This window comes from Lonchura striata, chromosome 27 (genome assembly GCF_050655825.1).
Source record: "Lonchura striata isolate lonStrDom1 chromosome 27, ASM5065582v1, whole genome shotgun sequence".
Taxonomy (NCBI): domain Eukaryota; kingdom Metazoa; phylum Chordata; class Aves; order Passeriformes; family Estrildidae; genus Lonchura; species Lonchura striata.
This window is the reverse complement of record NC_140729.1, coordinates 9,819,397-9,840,240: the sequence shown is the minus strand read 5'-3', so window position 1 is coordinate 9,840,240 and position 20,844 is coordinate 9,819,397. Positions and strand designations below refer to the sequence as shown.

At 49.0% G+C, this 20,844-nt stretch overlaps 3 protein-coding genes across 4 annotated transcripts; 1 reads left to right on the top strand and 2 right to left on the bottom strand.

Moving 5' to 3' along the window:
* Positions 1 to 2,334: 2,334 nt before the first annotated feature.
* On the bottom strand, positions 2,335 to 11,526 carry LOC110482330 (gametocyte-specific factor 1). Of its 2 annotated transcripts, none has more exons than XM_021551508.3 (7): positions 11,388 to 11,526; positions 9,057 to 9,154; positions 6,962 to 7,088; positions 6,239 to 6,325; positions 5,572 to 5,632; positions 4,841 to 4,921; positions 2,335 to 3,439 (listed from the first exon to the last, which is right to left on the bottom strand). In XM_021551508.3, the coding sequence occupies exons 1-7, from the start codon at positions 11,407 to 11,409 to the stop codon at positions 3,424 to 3,426; spliced, it is 492 nt and encodes a 163-aa protein (XP_021407183.3). In that variant the 5' UTR covers positions 11,410 to 11,526; the 3' UTR covers positions 2,335 to 3,423. The 2 variants fall into 2 exon arrangements, with proteins under 2 accessions (XP_021407183.3, XP_085418180.1); XM_085562054.1 differs by having other exon boundaries at positions 10,740 to 11,394.
* Positions 11,527 to 15,209: 3,683 nt separating this feature from the next.
* Positions 15,210 to 17,915, bottom strand: LOC146765224 (feather keratin 1-like). The gene has a single exon (XM_085562037.1). It carries the CDS (start codon positions 15,679 to 15,681, stop codon positions 15,220 to 15,222), a length of 462 nt encoding a protein of 153 aa, XP_085418163.1. The 5' UTR covers positions 15,682 to 17,915; the 3' UTR covers positions 15,210 to 15,219.
* Positions 17,521 to 18,982, top strand: LOC146765223 (feather keratin 1-like). The gene has a single exon (XM_085562038.1). It carries the CDS (start codon positions 18,282 to 18,284, stop codon positions 18,585 to 18,587), a length of 306 nt encoding a protein of 101 aa, XP_085418164.1. The 5' UTR covers positions 17,521 to 18,281; the 3' UTR covers positions 18,588 to 18,982.
* The last annotated feature ends 1,862 nt before the right edge of the window (positions 18,983 to 20,844 follow it).

The window sequence follows — 20,844 nt, the reverse complement described above, 5'->3', positions numbered from 1 at the left end:
GGGGCTGCACTGGATGCTATCCAGGCTGGGCCCCTGAGGGGCTTTGACACTGTGAGCAGCAGCTGGAAATGGGACTGATGCTTCAGGAGGGTGTTTGAGTGTGACTGGGCATGTGGAAGAAATGTCCTGGTTTCACCTGGGATTGAGTTAATTTTCTCCCCAGCAGCTGTTCCTAGGGCTGTGTTTGGGATTCAGTATGGAAATAATGTTGATAACACAGCAATGGTTTGTGTTTACTCTAAATTAAGGACTTTTCAGTTTCCCAGGCTCTGCAAAGGCTCAAGAAGCTGGGAGGGAGCAGGGCCAGGACATGTGACCTGAACTGGCCAAAGCAATATTCCAAACCACAGAGAGTCATTCCAAGCATATAAACTGGGAATGATGGCCTGGGAGGGGTCAGAGGGTGGTGAACAACTGTACTGGCCAGCACTTGTCTGTCTTGGCTTTTTTGTCTCCCCCTCTCCCTCCCACGTTATTTTTTTATTATTATTTATACCTAACTTTATTTCAATTATTAAACTGTTCTTATCTCAACCCCCAAGTTTTACTTTTCCCTCTGCCCCAATTCCCCCATCTCCCTTCGTGGGGGGCAGTGAGCTGTGATGTTTAATTGCTGGCTGGGGTTAAATCTGAGAGGGAAAGGTTTTTAAACAAACTAAACCTCTTAAAAAGCAGTGAAATGAGCACTTAAAAGCAGTGAAAAGGGGGGTAAGGTATGTGCAGAATAGAGGGGGAGATAATGAGTGATAAGAGATTATGATTGTGTGGGACATAATTAATTTAGAAGGAAGATAGTGTAGATAAGTACCAGAGGATGTTTGTACTTGGCCCAAAGCCTGCTCTGTGTCTGCCTCTCCCTGTTCACTCTTCCTCAGGTTAACCCCGGAATGTCAGCACAAGGGATGTGTTAAAAATCAACCTTCTTTAGAAGCCCATAGTAACACTGCCCAGGGCTGGAAGTCTCAGCTGGAGGAGGAAAATATCTCTTCCCAGGTATTATGTGTGTTTTGGATAATTTGTGCCTATAAAGAGAAATATATATAAAATATGTTATGTTGGCAAGAAATATTCTTATAAGGTTTGAAGCATGCAAGCCAGAGTCAGGGATTGCCTCACATATGTCGAAGCCACAGCTGACAAGAGGGAGAAGGGCTTCATTTGCAAATGAATAAACCTATCTCTATGGAGATGGGTCCTTCTCCAAGGTGATCCGAGGAACTCCCAATGATGAGTACTCGATGAATATATAAGATTGAGATACCCAGAACCATCAGGAAGACACATCTCAATGCTGAGTTCCAGTAGCTCGATGATTGGCATACATCACTTCCCAGACACGGTTTTGTTCAGCTCTACTCTACGCAGAGAAAAGAAACTACATGAATGTGAACCTCTGAAAAGAAAGAAAACCCTGCCTCAGGCAGAATAGAGGGTGTAAGAGCTGCTCAGACAGAACAGTCAGTGTGAACAGAGGAGACCCTATGCTGTAGAGGCTGGACCGGTGTTTCCCCCAGCACTGATCCCGGGCTCAGCACTGTCCTTATGATTGTGGCTGTCTTAGACCGAATCGTTATCGCAAAATAAAAATCTATTCATTATTCATTTGGCTCGATCATTTTTACCTGTAACAGCAGGCCATAAAAGGTGAACGAGCTGTGGTTCCCCAGCCCCAGGTAAAGTAGTGCTCTGGCCCACAAATCCTACAAACGCTGCTGTCAAAGCAGAAACAATCACAGCTGGTGTTTGTCACCACTTTCATTCCAAGTGACAAAAAAGATATGAAGGTGAAAAGGAGAAGTTCCCATGTCAGCACTTATTGACTCTGTAATCTATGTTATGGAGTAATGCATATGTAAAATATATATATGTAATAAATGATGCTTGTACAAAAAAATCTTCAAGTTTTAAATCACAAGCTGCAGCCGGGCCGTCTCTGTGCTTCTTTCCTGGGCCATCTATACATCAGGAACATGCATCTCAATACCAGGTTCCCTTAACTCAAGATCAGCATTCATCACTTCCCAGAAACAGCTTTGTCCAGCTCAGCACAGAGAAAAGGATACCCATGAATACGTGAAGCAAAGAGAAGAACAGAAGAACCTCTGCCCCAGACAGAAAAAACTGTATAAAAACTGACGACAGAGACAGCATTTGTGAACAGAGGAGATCTGATGCTGAAGAGGTCGTACCCGTGTTCACCCAGCTCAGCACTGCCTTTCTGATTGTGGCTATCCATCACCAAATCTTGGTTGCAAAATAAAAACTTATTTTATTAATTATTAATTTGGCTTGATCATTTTTACCTATTACAACTCCAAAGAAAAGCAGTCTGAGGGCATTTAAAACATTTTTATTCTAAATTTCCAACTAGAACCTTAACATAAATTGACAGAACTTTAGAAGAATCCTAATTTTGCACATTCCAGTCAACATGTAGCATTTTCTAGTGTTAGTATACAGATAGATGGTGGATATCCAGTCTTTAGGGGAAAATTAGAAGGAATTAATCTCTTTGTAGACAAACACCATGTCTGGCTTCTTAATTCTTTATGGTTGTATCTTTAGATCCCGTTTTGTACTTTGCATATTTAGAAATATACTGCTTGATCTGAACATTTTCAGTCCTAAACATGCATTTTTACTGAATTAAACCATTCCTACTCCCTTCCTCCTCTAATACAGGACAGGTACCTGAGAGCTCTCAAACATGTTTCAAGCATTAGAAAACTGCAAAACTCTAATGGAAACTGGAAAAGCACCTCAGTGTCCTCCTGAAACTTCCCCTGTTAGGAGTTGTGTGTGATGCAAGGAACTTGCAGAGGATTCTCTGTTAAGGTCTGCCTGGGGAAGTCACTCACAGGAGACAAAAGTAAGACCTAAGGTGACAAATGTAAGGCTTAATGTGTGAAGGTGCAAAAGTTAAGCTCAGGATGCTCTCAAAGCAGTCTCTGCAAACAACAACACGGTTTAAAACCCAACCTGAACACTTCCCATACTCTGAGTGGACAAACTCAGAGTCCAACAAATAAAAACAAAAACTGCATGCACATTAAAATACTTCTAAGTTTGCCTGTTACAAAAACCAGAGACTTAGCAATTACGATGTTTTTCCTGTTCACAGGGAGCCACCAAGACGCAGGGCTAGCCTGGGAAGGTTTCTGTGTACATTTATCTATTTTTTCAAGAACAGTAACAAAATTCACCAAGGTGAGGGTAACTTTTAAAACAAATGGTTGGGGGAAACATCTGGTAACCATGGACAGTTCCACATATTCAAACATTACAGAAACACATTATGCAAAAAAAGCCAAGTGTAGAGTTCTGCCATCAGGTCCAGAGCATGTCTGTCTTCTGCAGGAGCTCTCCCATCCAAACCAGGGAGATGCTTACTGCTGGGGCAAAACTAGATTCCTAGGGGAGGGACTAATACTCCCGAGTTCTGGAAAGGACAAGATACAATTTTTGCATGAGATTGTAATATACATTATGAAATAATACCTGCTTATGTGAAATATATGTATGCAATAAATGGTGCTTGTACGAAAAATCCTTAAAGTTTTAAACCACAAGCCGAAGCTGCAAAACCACAGATGGCAGCAAGCAGAAAGACCTCATTTACAAATGAAAATGTGGCTGTGTGTGAAACTCTCCTTTCCTGGACCATCAAGGAGATCCCAGTGATGAATACACAGGAGATATCTACAATCTAGATAGTCAGAGTGTCAGGAGCATGCATCTCAATACCAGGTTCCCTTAACTCAAGATCAGCATTCATCACTTCCCAGAAGTGGCTTTTGTACAGCCCAACACAGAGAAAAGGAGACCTCATGAATAAGAATAGGAGCACCTCTGCCCCAGACAGAAAAAACTGTATAAAAACTGACTGGACAGAGACAGCATTTGTGAACAGAGGAGATCTGATGCTGAAGAGGTCGTACCTGTGTTCACCCAGCTCAGCACTGCCTTTCTGATTGTGGCTATCCACGACTGAATCTCAGTTGCAAAATAAAAACCTATTTTATTAATTATTAATTTGGCTTGCTCATTTTTACCTATAACAAGATGGACAAATATACAACAACTTCTCCAATCCCCCAAGGGACAGTGGCCTCTGCAGAGGCAGAACTTGTCCCCTTGGCAACAGAGCTTGTCTACAACTGACATTTCAGTTTGGTTTGCCAGACTCAGCCCAACACTGGCAATTGCAGAGTCCTGGCTGTGCAGGACCTGTGTCTGCAGTGCCCTGAGAGCAGCAGGTTCAGTTGCTCTCAGTGGCAACCAGGAGAATCATTCCTCAAAGGATCTTTAAGCTGTTGCTTTGCTGCTAAAGGCAAATAAAAATCTTTGATTTCAGCATTAGACGCTTCCCCATGGGGAGCTCCTTCTCTCCCTCCCCTAGATGGAATTTGATAGCTTCTTCTCCCAGTGGTGCTGTTTAAGGACTCTGTTTCATCTCAGCTCTGACTTAGGGGTGGCTGACAGCTCAAAGCAAAGGAACAATTTGGTTTAAGTCAGGGGCAGGGCTGGGGGTGAAGGGGGATAATGGGGATGCTGTGGAACAGTGTGTTTAGAGAGGCAGAGCCAACGTGGCCAGGAAGCAGCTCTGCCTAACCTGGGCCACAGGAACGGAGCAAGGAAAGAACAGAGAGGATGCCTCAAAGGAAGGACACAGAGGATGATCCCAGCAGCAGATTCCCTCAGAAGCTGCTCTCAAGAAGCAGCTGTTCCATACAACCCTCCTGTTCATGCAGTGACAGCCATGAAGTGCTGCTACAGCCAGAGATTTCAGGAACTGTCCCCAGCTGTGGCCTGGGTGCCTCAGCCCATGCTCAGTACTCACAGGCCTGCAGACAGGTTGTACGGGAGGGTCTCAGGGGGCCGCATCCTTGAGGGCAAGGAGTTGTTCTTGTCACTGATGGTGCTGGAATTAAGTGACTTTGGTTACTTGTGGCAAATGCACTGGCTCACATTTATGCATTTTACTGCAGCAAGGCCCTGGGGGATGGTGCTGTGCCACCATTCTGGTGGTGCTGAGGAGAACTGGATGTGCTCTGAACACTCAAAGGTTTTGTAAAGAGTCTGACAGGTGGAACCAGGCAGTGCTGCTGTCAGCCCCTATGGAAGAGCTCACACAGAACTCAGAGCTGCCAGGGACAGGATTATTGCTGGACTGTAAATGAACCTGTTAAATAAACCTTCAAACACCTTGGGCAGCTCTGGTGGTGCCACCACATCCCCTAGCCAGCCAGGGCAGCCCCTTCCTGTTCACAGCTGGGCACTGAGCTCCTTGCTCCCCCTGCCCCAAACTCTGACCACTCTTTGGAAAGGGCACAAGGGGAGGGTTCTGCTGACACAGGGCCCAACTTCAGCAGCTCTGCCAGGCCCCAGGAGCTCACAAGAAATCTCCCAAAGACTCAAAGGACCACCTTTCTCCCTGCACATTGCCCAGACATCCATCTGTTCCTGAACACAGGCCACAGGAGCTGTATCAGTGCTCCTGAGGGTTTCCTGCTCTTGTCCATATTTGTATAAACAAACACTGATGTAAAGAATCAAAATTGCATTCCCTACCTTTTCATGGCAGAGCTGATCACACCCCAAACAAAAGTAGACTCGGATCCTTCCAGCAAGTCTGTGAAAGAAAGCAGATGTTGTGATCCAGAACTAAGAAACCCCAGAAACCACCATCAGATCAGTACCTTAAATGGCTTCCCACTGCCAGAGGGCAGGGCTGGGTGGGATACTGGGAAGGAATTGTTCCCTGTGAGGGTGGGCAGGCCCTGGCACAGGGTGCCCAGAGCAGCTGTGGCTGCCCCATGGAATGAGATGAACTTTTAAGATGCCATCCAAACCAAACCATTCAGGGATTCTGTGATCAGCAATATCTCTGTCATATTTTTTACATATTCAAGAGAGAGGAAAAGTTGACCTATGAGGAATGTGTCTGCTTCACTGAGGAACATGTTTCCATTGCTATCACCACACATAAGGTACAAAATTATGGGAGGAACGGGATGCTTGGAAATCTCTTCCTGTGCTTGTTCTGGCAGGCTTTTTGGATTGCTCTCTATTGCAAGCCAAGCTTGCTGGGTGGAGAGATCAATGTTCATATGAAGGAGCATAAACAAAGTGCCCTACAAGGCAGCCCTGAGTGAACAGCACTCCTGGCCTCACACCATCCCCAGAGGAGCCAGAGGACATGGCCAGGAAGAAGGCAGCAGATAGGCAAGTTCCTCACCTGTTTCCCAGTCTTCAGCACAAGGAGGTGCCTGCCATGTGCTCCCATTATTCAGCTGCTCCTGCGGGGACTCAAAGGACCGGCTCACTTCAGAAAGAGAGAAAACACAGTGACCAGCAGTCCTTAAATCCATTAAACACTTTGGCTCAAACTGCAGAACACCTCTGGGCTTTAGAGGAAGGCCCACCCAAAGCAAACAGTTTGGGGACAGCTGAAATGCAGCAACTTCAAATTTGCCTTTTTCAATGAAAAAGAGAAGACTGTGCTCCCTGGAATTCTGAGCAGGAATTCTGGAGTGAAGAGGAAGCCTGCTAACATGGATGCAGGCATCACTGCCTGCGCACCTCTACAGAAGATAGAAAACCATGTGCCCTATGGTGAGCAAGAGTTAAAGGGAGATCAGCTCTGCAAGAGGAGCAGCCCATCCTTGTGGCCATAAATGCATCCCACTCTTCCTTACAGAGGCACTTGCTACATGGTTTTGGGTAAAACCTTTGATTCAACAAGCCTGGTAACAAAATACATGCAAGACCTATCCAGAGCATCTGCCATATTCTCAAGAAACTGCCCAATGAAGCCAAGCACATGAGACCAACTTTCCCCAAAGCTGCTGTGTCACACACAACTACAGACAACCATTTGCCTACCACTCTTGGATTACTCCATGAGGACACCTCAGTCCCCAGGGTGCAGAGACAGCTGGGAGCACAGGGGGTCTCTTACCCACATCTTGCTCTACAAAGGCTTTGTCCTTGCACTTCATGATGTGGTCGCTGAGGTTGGCCCGAGGAACCAGGTGACGAGCGTTGAAAGGGCATGTGGCCAATTTCTTTGCAATTTCAGGGTTGCTCTGGAAAAGGGAAAACCAAAATTATGTGCCACATCTCACAAAGTCACTTACCTCTTGCTGATACATAGGGAAAAAAGACTGGGGTATTTGCAATGTATTGGTTAGACACTCACTAAATACAAAAAGGGAGATGAACATGACTTTTCTTACAAAAACATTTCACAGAAACTGAGCCATACTGACTGAAATGAAAAAGACTCTCAGCAAACTCCACACAGTTCCCTGCAGTGCTGGTGGTATGACTGCATGGCTTACAGCACAAATGAAACCATTTTAAAACCAGTAGGGGGGAGACATAATATCAAAGCAGTGTGACCCCCCCCTGTGTGGCGAATAACTCTATGCTGCAGAAGGCAGAATAATTTGCATTTATTAAGCTAAATTATATTACATCAATATATTTATATATATAATACTATACTAGAACTATATCATACTAAAAGGATACTAAAGAAAAACCCGTGACTGTCTCCAGACACAGCTTTGACCCAACTGGCCAATCAATCCAAACAACCATCACCGGTGTCCAATTAACAAATCACTCTTCAGTAAACAATCTCGGTAACACATTCCACATGTGCCAAACAACAGGCACAGCAAATAGAGATAAGATTTGTTTTCTTCTTTCTCTGAGCTTTCTCACTGTGTCTCACAATTTCCCAGGAAAAATCCTGGGAGAGAGAATCATGTAATCATGTCTCTCTCTGTTCAGAGAATGTGAATACCACATCAGGAAAATCTAAACCATTCAGAATTATTTTAACTAAGTGGGCACACAGGCAAAGATATTCTGTAAGCCTTTGAGAAGAGCCAGGGAGCTGGCAGCATTCCACCTGCATTTCCACTATGGCAGGCACCAGTTCTAGTGGCAGAGCTCAGCTGTCACTACAGTAAATGATCTGCAAGTGATAGAGAATTACTGGGAACACCCCAGCTCTGCCACTGGACCAGTGCTTGCCTGGCTCTGCTGGTCAGGGATTAGACTCACACCCAAGGCTGCTCCAGGCAGTTCTTCCTCCACCACTGCTGATCCCTGGCTTCAGCACACCCAAGGCCCTTGGCACTCCCTGCCTGGTACAGCCAGGGCTGCCATGTCCATAGGTGTCCATCACTGCTGTCACCTGGCATGAGCGAGTGGCTTCCAACTGCCAGAGGGCAGGGTTAGATGGGATACTGGTAAGGAATTCCTCCCTGTGAGGGTGGGGAGGCCCTGGCACAAGTTACCCAGAGCAGCTGTGGCTGCTCCTGGGATCTCTGGAAGTGTCCAAGGCCAGGCTGGACAGGGCTTGGAGCAACCTGGGGCAGCAGAAGGTGTCCCTGCCATTGTGGGGGTGGCACTGGATGAGCTTTAAGGTCCCTTCCCACCCAAACCATCCTGTGATTGCAGGATTCTTAAACAGTTCCAGCCAAGAAGATCTAACTTCTCTGCCCGCAGTGTCCCCGTTTGGGTCAGGACTGTGTTCTGCACAGAGCAATGGGAAACTGAGCTGGATGGAAGCGTTAATTGGATTTTATGCATAAAGCATGCAAAGGAAACCCAACAAATTTGTCCCAAGCAAGAGGGACAATCTTCACCCAGACCCTTGCCACTGCAAATAACACACTGTGGCATCTTCAGATGGACCAGTGACAATCCCCAAGCTCTTCTGCTAATTACTTAGACACTGGTTTTATCTGCTTGATGATCACTATCTCACCACATCCTAAAAGTGGAAAAATGAATACGGCCTCCCTGTGAGCTGCTGGAATAGACCAGAGTCTCCTCCCTGAACTAACCATGAAGGATCTCTGTCTCCTTCCAACAGAGCCAGACTGTGAATGGGTGAATTCCTGTGTGCCTGGAGCTCTCATTAAAAAAACTCCTGAAATTATATGAAATAAAAATTAAACAGGGCTACACATCAGGAAAAGCAGAAGACAGGGAATATTTGCAAGCACAGTCACTCAGTCACTGCCTGTCCAGCTCACCTCCTTACACTTCACCAGGTGATACGGAAACCGCCGTGCTCTGATCCAGTGATGTTTAACCAAGGGGCACTGAATTAACCTCTCTGGATCCAACATATCTGGTGGAAAAGGGAAGAGCATCTGGTTAGGAAGATGAGAATCATTCACACAGTGCACTGGGGAAAGCCCCACACTACCACATCAAGGCTGTGGTCTGAGGGAGTTAAACCAGTTGTTCTTAGTTTGAAACCATTCATTACGGCAGGCACTTGCTTTGCATAAACAAATTAATTAAACCTGAAGTCCTCATAACTGGGACATTAGTTAAAACAGAGGAGAGTCAGCACCACTGAGCATAATAACTCTTTAGGTTATTAGAGAGCCAACCACCCTTACTCCAAGAGAAAGCCAGCAGCATTTCCCAGCTCTCCTGGAGGAGGATCAGTGGGATCACGTCACACCCACCAGCGCCTTCAGCAGCTGAAGCAAATGTTTTTTCCATCAACAGCTTGTTTTGCTGGAGGCAGAATGTGAGGGAACTGAGTTACTTTCTGGAGGCAGCAGTGTGCCTAACATGGTACATGAAACTCTGAATGAAGCTTTTAATCATGTAATTATTTAGGAGCTGAGGTGTTACTAAAGCAGCAAAAACACTGAGGAACAAACATATTGAACATGAAGCAGTGTGAATCAATGCATACATAATTGTCTATAAAATATAAATATTAATAAATATGCATATTCTCAGTGAGGAAGAGAAGCAGCCAGGAGGAGACACAAGGCCCCACTACTCCCTGTGGGTCTGTCTGTGGGTACACACCAAGGAGCCTGGGCTGCTCCCATACTTTCTGCTCTGCCACTCTTGCTGCAGGGGCTTTCAGCACATTTAGGATTTGATTATGCAGGAGCTAACCCAGCTCTGTGCACTGGCTGCTGCTGCTGCCTCTGCCCTCCTCTCTCACACATGTGGCTCCATCAGACCTCAGGCTGGCAGTTGTTAAAATGCTGTTCCAGAAGTCCCAAAGAACAGAATTCAGGCTAAGAGCCACTTGGAAAGAGAAGAGACAGACAGGACCCTTGTCTCCATCTGGGCTGTGCAGTGCTGCTGCCTCTGAGCACCTCTCACCTCAACAGCCTACTCAGGGAAATTAAGAGCACCTGGCTTTGCATTGGCCCAGCTGCCTCTGGAAGAGCAATCACAAGTGGCTTTGTCACTGAAAACGTTGTGAAAAATGAAACACTCTAATACTGTAAATTCAGTATTAGAAAGCAGCGTTTCTCTTTTTTGGCACCGGCTGCATGGGGGATGCTCCTCCAAACATTCCTCCCTTCTGAGGAGGGTTTTTTCTCCTTGAATGCATTCCAACTATGGGGTCTGGCCAAGATACACCCTTATCAGGCACACATTCTTTATTCTCACAGCTAAGATACACAGTAGTGCATGTTAACCACTGATATGTAAATAAAGGATTAAGCACTATCTGTTTATGGTATTCACAAGACTAAACAGTATTTGGTAGAGATTTTTCCAATAGCGTCTCTTTTTGAACTGGCGCCACACAGGATCAAGTGTGGTTCCAGTGAAGGGAACAGAGCGTCCAGCAGCACAGGAGCAGCTCAGGCAGCCAAGCAGCTGTAATTTTATACATGGCTGAAACTACCAAAGGCACCAGAACAATGCCACGTGCAGGGAGATCCTTGTACCTGTCCCTGTCCACGCTGCATTGAAACGGATCCCAAAACCTCCTGGACCACTGAGCCGGGAGACATGGGTGGCAGCCACGCTCGAACCGAACAAAGTCGCTTTATTCAGTGACATCCTGCAGGATGGACCTCACCCGCACCAGCCGCAGCGACCTGGGCTGCGATCACCGAGAGGGCCCGCGGGGTCCGCCCGGCTCGGGCACCGGGCGTGGGGACGGACCGGGCCGAGAGAGAACAGCCCAGCCCCGAGGGGAGAGACACACCCGGCCCGAGGGGAGAGACAAACCCGGCCCGAGGGGAGACGACAAACCCGGCCCGAGGGGGGACGACAAACCCGGCCCGAGGGGGGACGACAAACCCGGCCCGAGGGGGGACGACAAACCCGGCCCGAGGGGGGACGACAAACCCGGCCCGAGGGGGGACGACAAACCCGGCCCGAGGGGAGAGACAAACCCGGCCCCAGGGGAGAGACAAACCCGGCCCGAGGGGAGAGACAAACCCGGCCCGAGGGGAGAGACAAACCCGGCCCGAGGGGAGACGACAAACCCGCCCGAGGGGAGCAGACCCCAGTGGCGCGGGTGTGGTCCCCGCCCTGCCCGCACCATCGAGCGCTGTCCCGTCCCTCCCCAACCAAACTTCAAACCTCACCCAAGTCCTCCTCGAGCTCCATGGCAGGGGCGGCCGGGGTCCGCTCTGGGCCGGATGTGGGGTCAGCTGTGGGGCCGAGACCGCCTCGAGGCCGGCTGCGGGGGAGCGTGTGGAGACGTCTGTGGGGCCAAGTGCGCCTAGCCGCGGGGTTGGCTTGGGGCGGGTTTGGGGCCGGGCCGGTCTCGCCCTTCCCGCCCAGCCGCGGGGTTGGCTCGGGCTCGGGCTCGGGCTCGGGCTCGGGCTCGGGCTCGGGCTCGGCTGTGGGGCCGGGTCGGTCTCGCCCTTCCCCGCCCAGCCGCGGGGTTGGCTTGGGGCGGGTTTGGGGCCGGGCCGGTCCCGCCCTTCCCGCCCCGCCATCGAGGGCGGCCGGGCCGGGCCGGGCCGGGCCCGGAGCCGCCGCTGGGCCCCGGCCCCGACCCCAAACCCTGAAACCGCCCTGAGAGGTTGGGGAATGTTCAGCCGGAATAAACCCATGTAGATAGAAGAAGCTAGGCGTAGACTCATCCCGATGTTTTTGACTGGGATTGCTGCAGCCTTAAGCGCTGGTTATGAGCTGGCCACGGATAGTGAATTAAAATTATCGAGATTGGAAGAGACCTTTGATACGATCGAGGCCATCCAGTCCAACTACCCCTAAACCTCATCACCCGGCACCTCCTGAACACCCCAGGGGTGGTGGCTCCTTCCAGGGCCTGACCACCCTGATCTGGATCTCTCCTGTCTCAGCTCAAGGCCATTCCCCATCCTCTCACAGCACAAGAGACTGGCCCCACCTCACTGCAGCCTTTCAGGGAGGTGCAGAGAGTGACAAAATCACCCCTGAGCCTCCTTCCTGGCTAAACAAACCCATCTCCCTCAGCTGTGCTTCATAACTGTAATAGATGGGTGGTGTTGAGACTGGCTCTCACAGATGAGGAATAGATATTATGTGTGTTAAAAGAAGACATAAGACAACTTATTTTGGCTGGAATGGAGTTGATTTCGTCCGTAATTGCACAGTAGCTGGCAGAGTGCTGTGCTTTGACTTCAGTATGGGAAGAACACTGATAATATTGCTCACAAAAATTGCATTGATCACCTTGGTATGTGACAAGCCAATAATTACACTCCCTAGGGAGACATCGATTATGTCAGAGTTGCACAAGCATGGGTGCTTTGTGGAATTCCACAAATCGAGCATGCCAAATATAAAAACATTTTACTATTTATACATTTTAGCAAACAAATTAATTAGTGTTCATTGGCTACATGTAACATAGCTCTTTTATTAATTAGTATTCTGTCTTCTGTTGGCTAATGATTCTCTCATTTCTCATGCTAGTTAGTCCCCATGCTCAGTCTTTATCTTCTTCTGGGTCAGGGGCTTTCTTGGCTCAGTGGTCTGTGTGTTGGTAGCCGCAATCTGCCCCTGACAGAATTATCTTTCACCTGCTTGGAGCTGATTTTAACACAGTTGCTGAGTTGGCTTTGTTAGTTTCTTCTTTATCTTGGGAGTTCTGCCAGATGTCCTTGAAGGCTCTAAATTCTACATTCCTGGTGTCCACTATAATGGTTTTTCCTCCTTCACAAGCTTTGTTAACCTCTCCCTAGCTCTGAGGTCAATGAAGCATGTCCAGACTAAACCTTAACAAGGCAATTCCAGGAACAAGTTGTCTAACACCTGGATGTGACTTACAGTTCTCTGGCTGCTCTCTATTTCACAGATTAAATCTCTCTTCTTGTCGATTAGTCTTGAAAGTATACAAAGATCACACATCAAAGAACATAATTTCTTGAGAAAAATTAACATACTTCATATTTTGTAACAATAACACACTGATGGTTTGTGTGCTCAGTTGTGTTTACTGTGTGTCTGGGGCTGTTTCAGTCCCCTGGTGCACCTGAAGCCAGAGCAGGACGCTGCAGCCCCAGCAGAGACTGTACCTCTGTCAGCTCAGAATGTCTCCCTGCACTGACTTGGAGAAAAGACTCAGCAAGGTGTTAGAAGACTCCAGACCAAAATTTGGACCAAGGGGTGTGTGCCAGCACATGTGGCGGGCAGGTGCCCAAGTCACAGGAATATCATTGCCTGGGGATTTCTTTGCACCAGCTTGAGCTCACCTACTGCTCTATTAAATTATTTGCTTTTATAATTCTGATGCCTGAGACTCTGCTTTGGGAAACCAAGAATCTCAGGCCCATCATTCTGCCTCTGCTTCATAGCATCCCAGTATCATCAAAGTTGGAAAATCTCTCTGAGATCATCAGGTCCAGCTATTCCCTCAGCAGTGCCAAGGTCCCCAAGTACCACATCTACATGTTTTCTGAACATTTCCAGGAATAGTGACTCCAGCACTGCCATGGACAGCCTGTTCCAATGTCTTACCACCCTTTCAGTGAAGAATTTTTCCCAAATAGCCAACCTAAACCCCTCCTGGCACAACTTCAGACTGTTTTCATTCTGTCCCTTGTTCTCTTGGAGGAGAGCCTAAGCCCCACCTGGCTGCACCCTCGTGTCAGGGAGTTGTGGAGTCAGAAGGTCCCTCTGAGCCTCCTTTTCTCCCAGCTCCCTCAGCTTCTCCTCATTAGACTTGTCCTCCAGTTATTTCTTCTCCTCCCTGGACAATCCACACTCACAGCCCCCTTCTCCTTGGGGCTTTCAGAACTGACTTCAAATGAGGAGTTTCATATACATGTAAGCAAAGGCACTGCCCTTCAATCCCCTGATTTCCTTTAGGGGAAGAAGAGACACTAAAAGGTTTCCCACTGTTCTAGTTAGGAGTTACAGGCCAAGGTTTTTCTGGCAGTAGCCAGAAATTTGCCAAATTTAATTCCAGCAGGTGACTGAAGGCTTACCAGTGCTCTCTAATAGCAGCAAGAGCAGAATCATCTTAAGACACAAGAGATAGTGTATTTGTAGAATCAAAACTTTACATCAGGAGAGGAGTGTAGGCTTCTCTTGAGTGGAAATACTACAACACATTTCCAAGCACAGAGAAGCTGGCCTCTTCCAGTCCTGTCTGCAAAAATATGTAAAAAATTGTTTCCAGAAACCTAAGATGGACTAAATCTGTCAAAGCAGTGTGTCTTATACACATGATCTGCAGTGAAGTTTTACTCTTTTGCAAAGGCTGAAAAGGGCTCAGTACACTGTGCCATCTTTCCTATGGCAAATAATGAAGGCCTTCCATATGCCTCATGCAACCCAAACATTCCCAGAGGAACACCCTTCCTCCTGACTGTGTGTGTTTGGAGTGTCCACAGAGGCAGGGACCCTACACGGAGAGTTAACAATCATTGTGTGAACAATCAATGCACAAACATCCCTGAAATACCCTCCCAGAACCACCCCTGATCAACATGGCTCTGCTTGGGCACCTGGAGATCATACCTGTAGGGTAAAGTATGTCACAGAGGCATGGGCTGGGATGCAACAAAAATTTAATAAATCAGAAGAGATAAACAGGTCAATCCAAAAGAGGAATCCAGTGCAGAAAGCACCAGGGGACAGATCAGAGTTTGGTTCTATGGCTGTGGCAGGGATCCCAGCAGGTGTCCATCTGCCTGATCCAGAGAGGGAGCAGGGCCAGCAGGTGCTCCCCAGGATGGCTGTGTGGGGATCACAGCCCCAGGGAGCACAAGGGAACAAGGACACAGGAGGGAACGGAGAGAGTGACAGGGGACAGAGGCAGGGATGGGCTGTGCTTGCCAAGAGCCCAGGCTGGCCCTGTCCTTCTGCAAGGGCTGCTGGGGTTCTCAGCCCCTCAGGAAGCAAGAAGCCGATGCTGCGTGCCCAGGGCAGTTCCAGCCTGGGAGTCCCTGGGTTCCTTTCCCAGGGCCAGCGGCAGCAGCTTCAGCAGGGGAGGCACCTCGTGCCACAGAGGCCACTGCCCAAGCCAGAGAGGCCAAAGCCCCCAGAGCTGATGGGCACTCCCTGAGAGCTGAGGATGCTGCCAACAGCAGCCGAGGTGGAGGATCCCACCACGGTGTTCTGTGGGAAGGAGCTGAGGATGGGGCCAGGCAGGGTCACCACCACGGGCGAGGGCTGGATGGCCACGGTGGAGTCCTGGCACTGCCTGACACAGGGCTCATTGCAGCTGTTGGCCAGCGGGGTGGGGCCGCAGGGCTGGCAGGGCCGGCACGGGCTGTAGCAGGACATGTCTTGGGGCTGCAGGAGCACCTGGGAGACAGGGCAGGGGAAAGCAGAGCACACGCAGTGGGTGAGGGTCAGCCTGTCACCCCACCATGAGGGACCAAAGGCATGAACTGGAGACGGGCCCAGGAGCTGCACAGAGAGACCCACAGGCTTATCCATCCTGAGAGGAGCCCAGCAAGAGCTACCCAAGGAAGAGCACTCTGTGGTCCGTAGCTCTGGAAACACCTCAGATAAGCCCAACCTTTGCCCATGTTACACCTTCTGCCTCCTTCCCACATCCATGACAAGAATCCATAAAGCTGAAAAAAGCATGTATAGATGGAAGAAGCCCATTGGAGGAGGATAAGATGAGAGAAAGCTTCAGACTCACCTTGTTCTCAAGGAGATGGAGGTGAGAGGAGTGGATGAGAGAGTGAGGAGTAGGTCCTGCTTTTATACAGTTCCTGCACTGCCCCAGGCCCACAGTCACTGCACAAGGACAGTAATTTTCCTACAGACTCATCTCAAAGCAAAACATTCTACCCAATGGCACAGATTGTGGTTTGGTTTTCATCTATTTTGCAATTTCATTTCCCCATTTTTGACATTCTGACTAAGTCATGAAGGCTTCTACATGACTTCTACCATGTGGTGGGATGAGAAGTCCCACAAGGATTTCTTGTGCAGGAACAGAATATTGTGGGCCGGAATCAAGGCTCAAGTTGTCCCATGTGGAGTTCTGTACTTCATTTCTACCTAAGGGATTTGTTGTCTCTTGGGACAGTGCCCTCTCTTCCCCCTCTCTACAAGCCAGGATGCACTTTGGCTGCACCTTTTGCACCCTGACCTGGAGGACACACCAAGTCCTGCCATTGTCAATTCTGTGCACACCCTGAGCTGTGGCAGTGCTGCCAAGCAAGTCAGGCTGAGGGCAATGGCCTTTGGGCTGCCTGGAGCTGTGGTGTGTGGGCTCAGCCCAGTGCTTGAAGATGGTTTTCCAGGGTTAAGGATGGAGCTGCCCTTGCTGGAAGGGAATTCAGCCCTGCCTGGGACAAAGCCTGCACACATCACGCACTCCTGCCTTGGCCTCACCCCAAAATTGGAGCGTGACTCGCCATGGGTCAGGAGAGTTTGGCTTTGGAGATTTGCCTACTGAAGGCATTCCCTTGTCCTTCTGGGATGTGTCCCAGCTGCCTCCATGTCTGCAGGGCAGGGAAGTGCATCAGTCCTTGGTGCAGTTTGAAATCTGGTTTTGCATCCAGGGCCTTTCTGAGCACACCTCCTCCCTGAGCACTGCATGTTGGATTCTGTAGTGATTTTCTCTATCACTTCTCCAGATATCAAAAAAAGTCTGGCTGGCCTGTTATTCCCTGACTCCTTCTCATGCCTCTCTTGAACCCCAGACACTCTCTGGCATTCTTCCAATTCTCAGATGCTTTCAATGGTCCCTGCGACTTTCAAAGGGAGTTGAGAAAGGCTTTGTCCTGAGCCCAGTGAACACATAACATCAATCCACACACACTCATGCCAGACCAGTGTGTTTGAATGCTCCTCCATCAGATTCTGTTCTGCTTGGGGAAATCTTTTCTGTTCCAGTTGTTGGAGGATTACCAGGAACGTGAGTTCCCGACAGCAATTCCTGATGGTAAAGACCAAGGACATGAACCTTTGAGCATGTTCACCTTTCCTGTACCCCCTGCCCTCAGGGAAGCTGCCCTGTTGAATGCTGGGGCTGCCTGTGTCCAAGGCTCCCTTTATGGATGGCCTGTCTGGAGATCTTCTTATTGCTCCTCCATGTGCTTTGCCTGATTCAGCTCCAGGTGGGCTTTGGCTTTCATAACACCTAGGAAAAGGCATTAAGAGCAAGAGAGCTGAAACACTGGAACAGCTTGGCTGTCTGGACAAGCTGCAGCTCATGACCTTTGCAGAGAGCAGAGAGAGAGTGAAAAGAGAGAAGCAAGTTAAATGTTCATAAAAAGTGGATTATTGTGTGCTGCCTGACACGTGCAATGTGAGGCAGGGACACTTCCTGCAGGGGATGCTGCAAAGAGTCGATTTTGACTGCCCTAAACCATCATTCCCTGCCTTCATCCAGCACTTGTGTCCATGTGCCCTCACTTACATGGCTCTGCCTGGGATATCCTTTGCTTCTCATCACAGAACATGAAAGGATCCTGCAATGCAGGGCAGGAATGTTGGAAATGAGGAAATGAAAAGGCAGCATAGATGGAAGCAAAATGTGAATCGCTGCCACTATGTGGGATATTTTCCTTTGAAGATGAGTCTGCTAAAAAATTACACCCTTGTGCAGGACTGCGGGCCTGGGGCAATGCAAGAGCTGTATAAAAGGAGGCTCTTCTCCCCACTCTCACATTCACTCCACTCACCTCCACTCTTTGGAAGAAGGTGGGTTGGAAGCTCATTCTCCATTTTCTCCTTCTTCTCTGGGCTTTCTCTGCACATACCTGTGACTTTGTCCCACGTGAGATCTTGCAGATGCTTTTTGTGAGAGGAAGAAATGATTGGGAAGTGTGTGACTGCTGGGTCTTGGCAGAAGTCATGCCCCAGATTTGGGCTGGTTGGGGATGACCCTGGGCTTGAGATCTTCGTGGGGTTTGTATGAGGGGAAGAGCCCCTGTGCCTCCAGAAAGAGCCTTCAGCTCTCATTCCCAGCTCATGCCTTGGCTCCCTCATGGTGAGGTCACAGTTGGATCCTTACCCACCCGTTGCGATTTACGTCCCTCTGCTCTCTGTGCCAGGTGCTCCTGCAGCCCCAAGACATGTCCTGCTACAGCCCGTGCCGGCCCTGCCAGCCCTGCGGCCCCACCCCGCTGGCCAACAGCTGCAATGAGCCCTGTGTCAGGCAGTGCCAGGACTCCACCGTGTTCATCCAGCCCTCGCCCGTGGTGGTGACCCTGCCTGGCCCCATCCTCAGCTCCTTCCCACAGAACACCGTGGTGGGATCCTCCACCTCGGCTGCTGTTGGCAGCATCCTCAGCTCTCAGGGAGTGCCCATCAGCTCTGGGGGCTTTGGCCTCTCTGGCTTGGGCAGTGGCCTCTGTGGCACGAGGTGCTTCCCCTGCTGAAGTTGGTCCCTGCACTGTGGCCTCCACCTGGATCCCCCTCTCCTCCCTCTTTTGACTCAGTAAATTGTGCTGCATCCCAGCCTGTGTCTTTGTGTCATCCTTTGCCTGGCAGAGATGTTGCCCCAGGGGTGTGTCTGGGTGGGGGTTGTTGGGGCTGGTTTTGCCCTGGCTGTCAGCACAGGCTGGCATTGGGATGCTCAGTGTGCACTGAGTGACTCTCTGGGTTCTGAGTTTCTCTGCCTCTTTGGGTCAGGACAGAATTTCCCTACATTGTCCAGGGACAATCATGCACTCTGCACTTCTGTTCCTTCTCCTTTCTCATCTCAACAGTGTGACACAAATCCTCAGGAGAGAATGTGTTACTGACCAGACAGAGCTATTGGATTGCCTTCATATTCCAGCAGATCCCATAGATCTGAAAGATTTCTATAAGGGAGGGACAGAGTGCATTGTGCCACCGTCTCACAGACCCCAGTTATGATGGGAGCACAGAATGGGTTTTGTCAGAATAGATTGTTAAAAGTATTTTTAGGCAACCCTCCTGCCATGGAGAGTATCTCAGCTCCAGCTAACCTATTCCAGTTTAAAACTCCTGCCCCTCATCCAATCATTTGATATAATGTCTCTCTCCAATTTTCTTACACCACCCCATGAACTGGAAGGCTGCAATAAGGTCCTCCAGACCCTGCTCTTCTCCTGAATGAAAACCTGAACTGCTCCAGCTGCCCTCCAGAGTAGGGTTGATGCATCCATGTGACCATGCTCTGCAGGGCAGCTCTCCTCCCATGCACCCCCAGTTCCTATTGATTTCTGAGATTGCCCCAAGGCAGTGTCAGGACCTTGCACTTGGCTTTGTTGAAGTTCCTGAGTTCCACGTGGACCTGTTGCTCAAGTCTGTCAGGATCCCTGTGGATTTCAACCCTCGCATCTAGCGTAGCTCTTGCTCCCCTCAGCTTCATGTCATTGCTGAGGGTCACAAATCAATGAGGTTGGAAAAGACCTCCAGGATCATCACCTTGAGAAGATGCCCCTGTGGCCACTTAAGCACATCACAAAGTGCCATGAGGGAGCCCTCAATCCCACTGTCCCTGTCACTGATGCTCCCAGACACCGAGGGCTGTCAGCAGCACCCTGGGCTGTGCGAGCAGGAGCGGAGCCAGGAGATGTGGATGCTGCTCTGCTCAGCCCTTCCCTGCTGCCATCCCCCGTGTGGGAAATGAATTTGTAGGGAATTCTCAAAGCCTGACAGAAGGCCCACATTGCATTCATCTGTTGACAGACATTGGTGACAGAGAAAGGGAACTAGAAGCAAGTTTCAAAGGTTGGCTTTGCAAATAGAACTAATAACTTTATAGAAACAGAACTATGAAAGATACATCAAATTAAGATGCACAAGGAGTAATTTTAGATGATTTGCTTGAAGGCATTTACAGCATGGGGTGGATAAGGTGATAGGCCAAGATACACTTATAATGTATTTCATTTAGGAATAGTTGCTTTCTTATTCTAATAGCATGAATGATAATATCTGTATTGTCTCATTCTTCTCATGAGATTGAACATAGAATAAAAATGTTTAAAATGTCTCTAAGTATTCCCATCTCTAGGTCAGAAAAAAGCATAATCCTACACCCCGTATTGGGCACAGGTTGTAATGCAAGAACCACCAGGACAAAGCAGACTGAGTTTAGTGCAGGGTGGCCGGGATGGTGAGGAGATCAGAGCACTTGACTCAGGCACAGGGATTGATGGGAATGGAGAGGAGAATGGTTTGTTCAGGGAGAGAAAATAATCCTTGGAGTAGACAGGGCCAATGAAGAGGTTTGGTTCATTCTGTTCATCGATGTCTTAAGGGATAATGACTCAAAACATTCCCCCATTTGTGGAGACCAGGGTGCTTTGGTGAACTGGGGCAGGTGAGCTCTGGCTGTGTAATGGCCAACCTCAGATCTAGTCTGACAGAGGGTGCATGATGGGCTTGGAATGAGGCAGGAGTTTGGTGCTGGTGTCTCTTGCCACCCAGAGCAGCCCTCCCTTGCACAGAGCACTGGGTTGTGGGGGCCCCTCTGTTCCCCAGGGGAAGCACCAGGACACTCAGGTGTGGCCTGACAGTGTTCATTTCTGCTGCTGGGCCCCATTGGGCCAAAACCAAAGCAACTGTGCTGACTGTGATGGCAGCTGTGTTGGCTTAGAAGGTGTCAAGGGCTCCTGAAGGGTCCCATCATCCAAGACATTACATGATCCAGTGTGAAGCATC

Excerpts from the sequence above, each read along its gene's own strand:
- LOC146765224 (XM_085562037.1), bottom strand. The coding sequence starts at position 15,681 with ATGGATAAGCCTGTGGGTCTCTCTGTGCAGCTCCTGGGCCCGTCTCCA.
- LOC110482330 (XM_085562054.1), bottom strand. The coding sequence starts at position 10,854 with ATGTCACTGAATAAAGCGACTTTGTTCGGTTCGAGCGTGGCTGCCACC. Across the intron at positions 7,089-9,056 it reads ACCTGGTGAAGTGTAAGGAG|AGCAACCCTGAAATTGCAAA; the intron begins GTGAGCTGGACA and ends TCCCTTTTCCAG. Across the intron at positions 6,326-6,961 it reads CTTTGTAGAGCAAGATGTGG|TGAGCCGGTCCTTTGAGTCC; the intron begins GTAAGAGACCCC and ends CTCTTTCTGAAG.
- LOC146765223 (XM_085562038.1), top strand. The coding sequence starts at position 18,282 with ATGTCCTGCTACAGCCCGTGCCGGCCCTGCCAGCCCTGCGGCCCCACC.